Source organism: Fukomys damarensis, unplaced genomic scaffold, assembly GCF_012274545.1.
Source record: "Fukomys damarensis isolate Sample0158 unplaced genomic scaffold, DMR_v1.0_HiC HiC_scaffold_37, whole genome shotgun sequence".
In the NCBI taxonomy this organism is placed as follows: Eukaryota; Metazoa; Chordata; class Mammalia; order Rodentia; family Bathyergidae; genus Fukomys; species Fukomys damarensis.
In genome coordinates this window covers 22,444,519-22,456,699 of record NW_022900949.1, presented here as the reverse complement: position 1 = coordinate 22,456,699, position 12,181 = coordinate 22,444,519, and the positions used below count along the sequence as shown (strand labels likewise).

The following is a 12,181-nucleotide window of genomic DNA, read 5'->3' as shown; positions in this document are numbered from 1 at the left end:
CAGAGTGTTATACTGCGGGGGCGGGGGGGGGGGACAGTGTTTGTGTGTGTTTCCCCGGTCAATTCAAACTTTCAGTCCTAACCATACTGGAACAATGAACTGAGCTCTATTCTTCAGTCTTCTCATGACAATGTGACGATCTGCAGAAAACTACTGTAACTAAGAAGGAGACGGGAAAAGATTCGACCCAAGATGAGAACAAACTTGTCGGCCAACAGTTGATAGCACATCATTCTCTGTAGTGTTTTACTCCCTGTTCTGTCCTCAGCAAACAGAAAAGAACGAGGAAGGCGAGGAAAAGAAGAAAGAAGGAAAGAGAGGAGGAAAGCAGAAGAGGAGAGGAGCCAGAAAGCAAGTACAGTAACAATATTTAAAAACTGGTCTCCATTTAGACCATTGTGTACCATATTAAGCATTACTCTTAGAGATGCTCTTCTCAAATGATCATAGTATCTGTGAAGCCAAACTCCCTCACTACTCTTCTATTTCAAATGTATCTTTAATTGAATTTATTCTTGGTTATGAACATCAGAAGGATTTTAGCAAATTCCACAGTGCAAACAACTGGAATGTTTCTGGGCATCGTATTACTCCTGTAAATGCACTCCCTCAAAATCTATCTTTGAGCTCCTTCCTTATTTCCTCATGTCCACTCTGCCCTTGGCTTGTATGTCTCATTGTTCTTTTAGACTGGGTTTGCTCTCTCCTTATACTCTTTCTACCTCCGTTGCATAACAGCTGTGTCTTCTGCATGTTTTCTTCATTCATGCAGCCTGTTGGATGTGCCAGGCACCAAGTCCTTTACGCGCATGAACTCATGGACTATTTGGCCCAGCCCGTTGCCCTGGATGGTCTGCATGCAACTGGGTTCCATCAACTTTCTCTTCCAAGGCTATGGCAACATTCTCCTATGAGATTTTAAAAACAGAATAGACGCCCTTGCTTTCCGAGTTCTCCGTCCTAGGATTCTTAGGGATCTTCCCATTAGCTTTTTACATTTAGACGATGATGTGAGACCCCATGGCAGGGGAGTTAATAAGCTAGAGAGAAGCAAGACCTCCACTGATGGAAATGTCAAAGGCTGTCACCTGGAGGCAAGGAGACTGAAGGCTGAGGAGAGGCAGCCACCAAAAAACTACCTCAGACAGTCACCTGTAGATCAAGCACAGTACCCACAGGCAGACCCTGAAGGAAACCAGCACGCTGGCTCAGAACCAGTCCCTGTGCTGCTGTGGTGAAGTTTGAAATGATTCTTGGTGAGAAAAAAAAAAACTAGATAGGATAGATCACATTTTACACTTGGGGAACAGAAGCAAGCAGTGCAACATGCACAGGGTCAAAATCTTGAAGCCCAAGTTTAATCATTCTCAAGGAAAAGGATCATTAAATAGGAATGGGAATTGGAAATCTCATCTCTTTTATTCAGAAGTGCTGAAGATGGAACCCAGAACCTCATGGTAGGAAAATGTTCTACCATAGAGCAGTATCTTAAATTTCTTGAATTAATCTTCTTTTTGGTGCTGGGGACCCAACTGAGGACCTTGTGCTTGCCGGGCAGGTGTGGCACCACTGAGCTACACCCCCAGCCCAGCAATATCTTAATTATCTTAATTATACTTATTTGAACATTATTTTCTATAAGAGAATAGAAACCTTTTAAACACCAGTAAATGTAGGATCTGATACTATTCATCATACAGAAAAGTTTTCAGTCTTCAAAAGGAGGGAAATATGGAATTATGTCTAGGACAATTTATTATTGTTGTTGTCACTGTTTATACTCCATTTCATAGTCCATAAAAGGCTTCTTATTTATAATTTAATTTTATTACCACCACTGTCTTGTGAAGAGGGCTGAGAGATTAAAAAAACATTAATAAATCTATTTTTAACACTAAATCCTAAAGCACTATTATTGTGCCTCACATTGGGAAGCAACACAGAGCCATAATTGTTTTTCCAGTATCATTTTACTGATTTATCTTTAAGCTTTTTCACTTTCTGATGGAACAGAAAATTGTCTACTGATAAGTTTTTATTAATTTTTAAGACAGTACATATAAATCATTCTTGAAGAGAACATGAAGTCTCTTGTTTCCCATGCTGAGTATTTCTTCTTAATACACATTGAATTGATTACCAATCCAAAGTTTGGGAAAAGCTTACTGTCCCGATTGCATCACAAGTCTGCACAGACCACAGGACATAACACTCAAGATGGAAGCTTAAGATCTGTCTGACTTCCTTCAGAACTACTGCACTTCCTGTCTCTGATAAGACTGATCAGAACTAACAGTGGAACTGAGGTTTTCATTACAAGCCCATCTTTAAGGGAAGGGGACAGGACAAGACATCTGGTTTCTCTAATGACATCAGAAAGATTTGGCAAGGATATGACCCTTAAGATACAGGAGGATTTAGTCTGACTGTGCTTAATCATTTTGTGATGACAACATCAACATGATGGCCCCAGGAACCTTTCGTGCACGCCCTTCTGACCTAAGTACTTCACAGTAATGACTTCCCATTGATTCTATATACGGCCTTCTATAAATCAAACTGTTTTAATTGTTCTACGCTATCTGTGACATCACCCTCAACTCTCAAATCAGCCTATAAGAACTCGAGGACAACCAAGCAGGCCTACTCTTCTATGAAGCAGTCTGCTACGGAGCCCTTCGCGTACCTTATTCATTCACCACATGGGGGTAAATACTACTCCCCCAGATTCACAGACAGATGAGAAAACCGAGATTCTGAGACGTCATCCACGTACTTTGCCACAGTGAGCTTTTTTTTCCACCCATGATTAAAACACATGCTTTCGTGCAGGATATTCTGAAAAACATTTTTGCTCTTTTCTGTCATCGCTGAATTTGAGAGTGACTCAAGAGACTGCTCCCCTGGGTTGTTCTTCCCTTGTCAACTCTCAGTTGTCCAGAGGTGAGGATTCAGCTGGACAGCTGCAAAGAATCCTCTCTCCCATCCTATTCTGCTCATTCAGTCTTTAAGGTATAAGAGGGGGAACAAAAATGAACAAAAAATCACTGGCTCCCTAATGACCACACTGATAAAAGGCAGGACCAAGAATGTGGCAAAAATTAAAGGCTCTAAACAGCAGTGGTCCTGGTTTCTTGTTGTACTAACAGATCTTTGAAAGGTGACTTGATTTGGTGGACACAAAATAAAGATAAGAAGCACACTCTGGGAGGCTGAGGTAGGCAGGCTGTAAGTCCAAGGCCAGCCAGGGCAACTTTGTAACTTAGGGAGACTCTGTCCCAAAATGAGAAAAAATAAAAGGGTTGGGAATGCGGCTCCGTGTGAAGGCCCTGGGTTCATCTCTAGTACTACAAAAAAAAGAGAAGGAAGGAAAGAGGGTAGGGTGAAGGAGGGAGGAGAAGGATGAGAGGACGAGAGGGAGAGGGAGACAGGGAAAAGGAGAGAGAGAGAGGGAGAGAGAGAGAGAGAGAGAAACGCATACAAAGATGCTGATTTCCATTGTTTCTAGGTCAATCAAACCCACATATGATGGCACATTTTAACTGTAAGCCATTTATAACCACATACAAAGAGACATTCCACCATACAAAAGAATAATTCTACTAGTGAAGTGTCTGCTCTGAGTTTCACTGGGCTGAAGTTTTATGGGCGATGAGGTTCTGTCTGCCTTTTGTGAAGATGTATCGACCAACTGAACCAAGAATGTCTATACTGGCTTTCTTTGTAGCTTTCAAAACCTGCACTTCAATTTCACACTGTAGGGACAATAAATGTATTATTCTACATGGCCCGACTCTGGAGGAAGGTCAGCTCCTCCACAGGTAGAATACAAATATCATTCTCATTTTAAATCTGAGCAAATAGTCTTAAACACTTTCTAAATACTATTATGCGTACAAACTTGGCATGTAAAGGTTGAGCGAGTGGCAGAGGGTAAAGTAAACACATCTTCTCCCACAAGTACACAGTGCTGAATGGATGGGAAAGGAGCTTTATACTCCATTCCCTCACCCCTCAATCAAAGGCCTTTTAAGAAAGAAAAGGCAGAGTTATAATAAGCCCAGTTCCACGGTAAGGACCTTCTGTATCTGAATTTCATTGACTGCTAGAGTTAGACAGGGCCACCGGGGATCTGCGCGACACCAGCCCCCAGCACATCTCACCTCCTAACCCTCAGGCCTTTGATATGAATCCGAGGTCCCATTGGCATCAAGAGTAGGGGCTTGGGGCATCTCTGTTACTCCTCCCTGTCACACATTTGAACTCTGGTGATGACTTAGAATGTTCTTCCTTTTTAAAATGTTATTTAAAATCTTGACTCATTGCCAATGACCTTTAGGAAAGAGTCAGTGATATACAACAGAAAGAGTGAACCCAGGAGTCTGCTTCCTTAGTCTTATTGTCTTCATCTACAAAATGGGAATCAGGACAGGGGTTTTGAGAGAATTGAAAATGATCAAAGTCTTGGCACAGTGCCTGGTGTATGACTGAGCTGGGTAAGTGGTGGTTATTATGATTATTATAGTCATTCTGTAAGCAAACAGCTCTTACAAAGCCTCCCCTTACAATAATAACCCTGCTTAATAATTGCAGAGACATAGCTTCTTCAACTCCTGTCAGTCCTAAATCATCCCAGAACAGTGCTCTGACATGGGCAGATATATACATCTGGGTTAGAACGTCAATCCTCACTCTAGTTTTTACTTAAACATCAACCTACTTTTGTCAGCCTGCAGAAAGACATTGCAATAGCTGGGACTTGGAGGCTTGGAGTTGGCAAAGCACCTTCAGTCAGAGGACTAAGGAATGGGACAGTCTGTGTGAGGTTAAAATGACAAAAGCAGGGTCTTCCGAAAGGGAGGTTTGTTGCCCTAGCTGGGACAGGCACTGTGAACAGGCTCTGATCCATCAAGAGCCTGACCATGAGTTCCTACATCTTTTTCAGAGAGCAGAGAATTCTTCTGAGGAGGCAAACGAGCTTCCACTATAATTCCAGGAAGAAATTGTCCTCCTGGACCAACAGGACAGTGGCAGTAACTGAGGAAATGCCTTGGAAGCCTTGACGGGGTGGGCAACTTATAACCAAAGAAGAGCTCTGCTTTCTACAGATTCTTCTCTCCCTCTTGGTTTTTGCTTCTCACTCAGCTATTGGGCATCTGATGAATTTATATTTCATTATCTGCTGGGTCTTGCTAGGGTGCAGGCTAGCTCGTGTCTGAATGATCTTTCCTGGGTCACTGGTTGCTGATGTTTTTTCCCAGTGCTTCTGCTATTCCTGGCTAGGGGACCATGAGCCTTAGCATCAAGTCAAAGAAGCTCTGGAAACACCAATAAACTGATGGATCAAAGGATCCATATTTATCTTCTTCGAAGCAAAATTTTCAAAGCCTGACAATTTAGAAACATTCCACAAGGTTTCAGTGACTATCATCAGAATGTTTCAGATGCAGCTCACACTAATAAAGAAATTCTAAAGTTATTTTGGAATAGATGTCATATTTAAATTTCAATAAAATAATCACAAGTCTTGAGGTGGACAACTGCAACCTTCCAGGAAATAGTGAGGAATAAGCTTTCTTACGTTGCTTTGGTGTTTTGTGACCTCCATGGCATGTTTGACCTCAGGCGGCTCCTTCATCCGGGCGTAATCTGAGAGTCCTTTGCCAGCACCATGTTTCTGCTTATAGACAACCTTAAAACACACAAACAATTATTTGTTTCTCTTGGTGGCATAGAAAATTCTTACCTGTTATTTTTCAGTGTTCTGCTAGAATTTCACAGCTTTAAATGCCACCATCAGTTAAATCTGCCTGAGTTTACGCCCCAAGACAATATACATAGTGACCGCACTGCAGTACTTTGGGTTAGATTCATAATTTTAACACTGTTATTTAATGGAAATTGTCCTTAACCAGAAAATGAAATCTCCATTTTTATTCATCTAGCTTAAATCTTCACATACAGTTCTGAGAAGTCTTCCACACCTGAAAGTTTGCATGGTAATAAATGTTCAAGGTTTAAATCTTGAGAAAACAACTGACCAGGCCAGGGGAAATTACAGAATATTTAAAAGAAGACTGTTTATTTTTAAGTGAAAGGTTCTGATTTTATGTGGGCACAGCTATCATATAATGTAGGCCTCATTAAATGCTCAACCTTTTGGGAGAAAATATAATAAGTTAGCAAAACTCAGGTATGTCAAGCTTTATCCTCGGCTGGGCATCTGAACTTCACACCAGTCCCTCAATACCACTGTGGTAAATTTGTTTTTCACTGGGCCAGGGTGGGGGCATGAGAAAACCAAACCCTAAAACAGAGCTGGAGGGCCAGGGATTTAGCTCAGGGGCACTGCGCCAAGGTCCTGAGTTTGATCCCCGTTAAAAAAAAAAAAAAAAAAAAAAAAAAAAAAAAAAAAGCTGGAAATTAAAGATCCAAAAGACAACAACCAAGTTTTCACTCTCAATTTATACAATTTATTTATTTCCTGCAAAATTTGTAGTTTCTTTCTTTGTTTTTTTTTGTACCGGGGATTGACCAATGAGCTAAATCCCAGGCTTGTAGTTCCTTTCTGTGTGTGTGTGTGTGTGTGTGTGTGTGTGTGTGTGTGTACCGGGGATTGAACTCAGGACCTTGCACTTGACAGGAAGGCAGTGGCACCACTGAGCTAAATACACAGCCCTTGTAGTTCCTTTCTTAATGTTTGTAAAATATCTTATTGTCTGTCTCCCCCTACTAGAACAATCCTCAGTCCAGAATTAGCATCCTGCCAAAAAATTGGCATCAGTGAATATCTGCTAAGTGATGAATGAATAACTGAATGAGTGGGGGGAAACAGTAGCATGTAAAGGATGGAGTGGCAAAATTAATTTTTAAATACACTAAGAGGTTAAGAATATATACTAAGTGGAGTTGGAATTATTTAGCATAACAAAAGCAATTTAAAAAGGAAAACTAGAACAGTCTTCAGCAAGAACAAAAACAGGTCTAATTTTCAACGGGGGAAAAAAACCCACAGACTGAAAGAAGCATTCTCCACCAAAATGAGGTCCTAGAGAGCTCTGCTCTATCTCACACATCTCTTAATGTTCTGTGCCTGTCATGGCAAATGCCACAGAGGAGAAATGCATAAATACCTAGTGAATGGATGAATAAATTCTCCTAAATATTATTTAATATTCTCCTAAACTTAACACTTTGGCTTTTATAAACAGAATTAATGACCCATTTAGCTTAGGTGATACACCAATTTAAAGGATCAATGTGGTGATTATGAAACTGATTTTTACAATAAAGATATCAGATCTTCCCATCCCAAACCAGCTATCTAGTACAACCATGCATGCTTAAATGCCCTCTCCAGCTCCTCTTCTTTAAAACCTCTACTGCAAGAGAACTCAACCTGGGACATCTCACTCTCTAAAGTTGAAAGTTCTCATTGAAAGTTCTTCTTTTAATCAAACGCCAGTCTATCTCCCCATAGCTACATTTATCTGACCATACAGAAAGAGCCAAGTCCACAGTTCGGAATTTCCAAGTCATCGGGGACTTCCACTCCCCCAGAATGCCTGCATGGAGGAAGGCGCTGAACTCCTGATCACACATGTTCTTCTTCATCCAAACCCCAATTGGTCCATCTCTTTCTTAAGATGCCCACAAAAACCTGAACTAAACCTAATCAGAATCACTTCATTTAATCTGGCTCACCCTTTCTGACTTGCTAAAGGCAAGTAATGCATCTGTAGGTCACAACATTTTCCTTTTGATGAGTAGAATGAGATTTCAGTCAATTAATGCATTTAAGTCATATTGAGCCCCTCCTAGTCAGGTTCCCAGATCCAATTCTGTGCATCTGGTTGGTTACCAGGACTCAAATAAGGCACCTCACAATATTCCAAGTATAATACATCTTGTTAGTCTATCCATCAACTTACTCCATCGAGATGCCTAATTCAGATGAACGTGTCTTTACATTTTCGTCAGTGGCTAATGTTAACCAGGAAAACCCTTAAGAACTTAAGAAGTCCATTACCTCACTTTCATTAGGCTTTGTATTATAACTCGGGGGGTGGGGTGGAAGAAGGAGCTTAATGAGTGGCCAACCCTATAAACCCAAGGAAAAATTTTTATGAGATTTGTTCCTGCTTTTAAATTAAGAGTGCTGGTATGTGTTGATCTTTTTGATGGCTGCCTGGTGCGTTTTGTATTTTAAACAGTGAGACTTGCGATTTTATAAGCACAATCAATGCAGCTGATCACTGCGTGAGTTATCATAGAAATGGTGACTCATAAAGTTCAATTTTTGAAAGCAATTTCTTAAAAAGGCTACATAATTTTCTACTTGCAGCTTTAACATAGTCATTTCATTTATAGCTGCTACTAAGTACCACTTAGAATTAAGACTGTAACAAATTGGAGGCAGCTGAACTTTAATTTATTATATTAATTTTTTCCTTAAAATAGCTAATGGAAAATTATGGCAAGCTAATAAATTTTCTGATAATTTTGATTTCTTAGGATTGTCATTATTATATGGTATTTCTCTAGATTCAAATTATTTTCTTCACACTTTGAGAACTCAGATGGTATGATTTTGAGACATCAAAAAAATGAAGAACACTTGTAATAGTCATATAGATATGTTTACATAAGTAATATATATATTTATCATACACATTTTATCTTCTAGGTTTTTATATCTCATAGCCACAGAGACACATATATACCTGTACATGTTTGCCTTATAGTATACTTTGTATACTGCATAGATGAGTGTGCTTTTAATCCCACAGCAGACGTCTTTGAACTCCAGACTGGGACCCGGTGGCTCCGACAGCATATAATTGAGCTGCTCGGTCCAGATGCCTGAACAGCCCACACTACATCTGTGATAAGGGATCAGTTAGCCTTTGCCTGCAACACTTTCACTGAAAGCGATCTTACCACTCCCTGACACACAGTCCATTCCATTTTGAGGTTTCTTTGGGATCTTTGCTTATAAAAACTTTTCGTAGAGGGTGGCTAATACAACTCCATGACTCTCCTTCCCTCTTTTCTCAAGGGTACTTTTCCTATCAATCCTCTTCTGCAGTTATAAATCTAAATAGCTTTGCCATTTCACACTAATTTGAATGTGAGCATCTGATTTTAAGATAATAGTCTGTTCGTCAAAAGTCTTAGACTTTTCATTAAAACCCAGAATGTATTAAGTTTTAGAATTCCTCTAATACTCTGAATTATGTCACCATAAATCTGATACCATTTGGACACAGTAGACATTCAGATGTTTAATTATCACAGACACTTGGAAATCGCTCTTCTGCTCTGTTGCCTCTCATTGCCTGGTACACTCAGAGAAACAAACTCTTAAAAGTAACAAAACTGATGCATGTAAATCTAAAGAAATATCATTGCAGTTCTGCAAATCTTTGAGACACCTTATTTGGGATCTAGGTTTTTTCTGCCTGAGAATTTCAAAGATTCATCCCAACAGAAACCACTGTTAACCAAGAATGCATACATGTCCTCCCAGTGGTGTCTATTCCATCAGAGGATGACACATATTAGCAACATCGGGGAGAACCTGCTCTCAGCAAAAACAGTAGGAAGATCCCAAAATATCCAATATGGATTACCTTGCATGCTAAATTCCACATTGCAAGTACGTGTGTACCACAGGCCCATTTATGCTATTCAAAGGTGCGAAAAATGATATGCTTCCAAAAAACTGAGTATGCATCTGAAAAATGTTACCTTCCCAAATAAAGATAATAGATTTTTTTCTATCTTTACTGCATGTTTGTTGCTCATCTCATATCAAGTGTTGTGTTGTATTATGTGCTTTATAAAGTATCCAGTATTACCGACCTTGATGACCAGATGCTGGCAGAAACAACGAAGGGCATGTGAGTCACAGCCAGCCGTGCAGTCCTTGACATCATGTATTTTTAGCCCCATGTTGCATAGTTGAGATTACCTTACTGCCAAGCTGGGTACACAGTGGATGTTTAAATTTATAATAATGAAGCCCTTACAGATTTCTGCAAAGAGTAAGTATGCTCAGTATTTTTAAGTGGAATTGATTATTAGGCCATTTTATAATTGTTGAGGTTTCCTCTACTTAAACGTAAAAAGATTCTGTAGAAACAAGTAATTTGTTTAATAAGCAAAAGAGAGGCATAAATGGAAGAAAAATGTACAACGGTGAGTGACTAAGAACTCAGATTCTGGAGCCAGACTACCCACATTTGCATGCTGATTCTGCCATTTCCCAGCTTTGTTACCTGGAAAAGTTACTTCCAACTCTGTGCTTCAGATTCCATAGCTGTAAAACTGGAAAACCTCAGGGGGTTATTGTGAGGAGTAAATGGCATAAATATTTGTGAAGTGCACAGAACAGAATCTGACATACAGTCACTACCTCTATACGCTTACTATTCTAACTAACCTACAACATGGCATAAAGAATATAAACTATGAAAGAGAAGCATATCCTTAAGAAGAAAATCATTATGGCCTTAAGGTATATCCATTTTCACACGAATGACTCAAGTTTATCTTTATGTTAGAGCAATACCCCAGTGCGTCTAAATGCCATGAGACACACAGCTTAAAGAGCACGTGGCTTCTCTCACATGAGAAACCCAAAGTATACATAAAGAGCAAAATAAAAGAGAGATAACAGGAAGTAGGGAGACAGAGCTTTCTCATCCATCAAGAGCCTGACCATGAGTTCCTACATCTTTTTCAGAGAGCAGAGAATTCTTCTGAGGAGGCAAACGAGCTTCCACTATAATTCCAGGAAGAAATTGTCCTCCTGGACCAACAGGACAGTGGCAGTAACTGAGGAAATGCCTTGGAAGCCTTGACGGGGTGGGCAACTTATAACCAAAGAAGAGCTCTGCTTTCTACAGATTCTTCTCTCCCTCTTGGTTTTTGCTTCTCACTCAGCTATTGGGCATCTGATGAATTTATATTTCATTATCTGCTGGGTCTTGCTAGGGTGCAGGCTAGCTCGTGTCTGAATGATCTTTCCTGGGTCACTGGTTGCTGATGTTTTTTCCCAGTGCTTCTGCTATTCCTGGCTAGGGGACCATGAGCCTTAGCATCAAGTCAAAGAAGCTCTGGAAACACCAATAAACTGATGGATCAAAGGATCCATATTTATCTTCTTCGAAGCAAAATTTTCAAAGCCTGACAATTTAGAAACATTCCACAAGGTTTCAGTGACTATCATCAGAATGTTTCAGATGCAGCTCACACTAATAAAGAAATTCTAAAGTTATTTTGGAATAGATGTCATATTTAAATTTCAATAAAATAATCACAAGTCTTGAGGTGGACAACTGCAACCTTCCAGGAAATAGTGAGGAATAAGCTTTCTTACGTTGCTTTGGTGTTTTGTGACCTCCATGGCATGTTTGACCTCAGGCGGCTCCTTCATCCGGGCGTAATCTGAGAGTCCTTTGCCAGCACCATGTTTCTGCTTATAGACAACCTTAAAACACACAAACAATTATTTGTTTCTCTTGGTGGCATAGAAAATTCTTACCTGTTATTTTTCAGTGTTCTGCTAGAATTTCACAGCTTTAAATGCCACCATCAGTTAAATCTGCCTGAGTTTACGCCCCAAGACAATATACATAGTGACCGCACTGCAGTACTTTGGGTTAGATTCATAATTTTAACACTGTTATTTAATGGAAATTGTCCTTAACCAGAAAATGAAATCTCCATTTTTATTCATCTAGCTTAAATCTTCACATACAGTTCTGAGAAGTCTTCCACACCTGAAAGTTTGCATGGTAATAAATGTTCAAGGTTTAAATCTTGAGAACACAACTGACCAGGCCAGGGGAAATTACAGAATATTTAAAAGAAGACTGTTTATTTTTAAGTGAAAGGTTCTGATTTTATGTGGGCACAGCTATCATATAATGTAGGCCTCATTAAATGCTCAACCTTTTGGGAGAAAATATAATAAGTTAGCAAAACTCTTAGGTATGTCAAGCTTTATCCTCGGCTGGGCATCTGAACTTCACACCAGTCCCTTAATACCACTGTGGTAAATTTGTGTTTCACTGGGCCAGGGTGGGGGCATGAGAAAACCAAACCCTAAAACAGAGCTGGAGGGCCAGGGATTTAGCTCAGGGGCACTGCGCCAAGGTCCTGAGTTTGATCCCTT

The 12,181-nt window shown here is 39.9% G+C and overlaps 1 protein-coding gene across 3 annotated transcripts in view; it reads right to left on the bottom strand.

Annotated features, from left to right (window-relative positions):
• Positions 1–12,181, bottom strand: part of Nebl (nebulette) — a 338,403-nt gene that overhangs the window by 81,091 nt on the left and 245,131 nt on the right. Inside the window, exon 11 of one of the 3 annotated variants that reach the window (XM_033759733.1) lies at positions 11,384–11,494. The exons of the other annotated variants lie outside the window; for them this stretch is intronic. Coding sequence (XP_033615624.1) covers positions 11,384–11,494 — 111 coding nt within the window. The remainder of the gene's footprint in view (positions 1–11,383; positions 11,495–12,181) is intronic. 3 annotated transcript variants of the gene reach the window in all.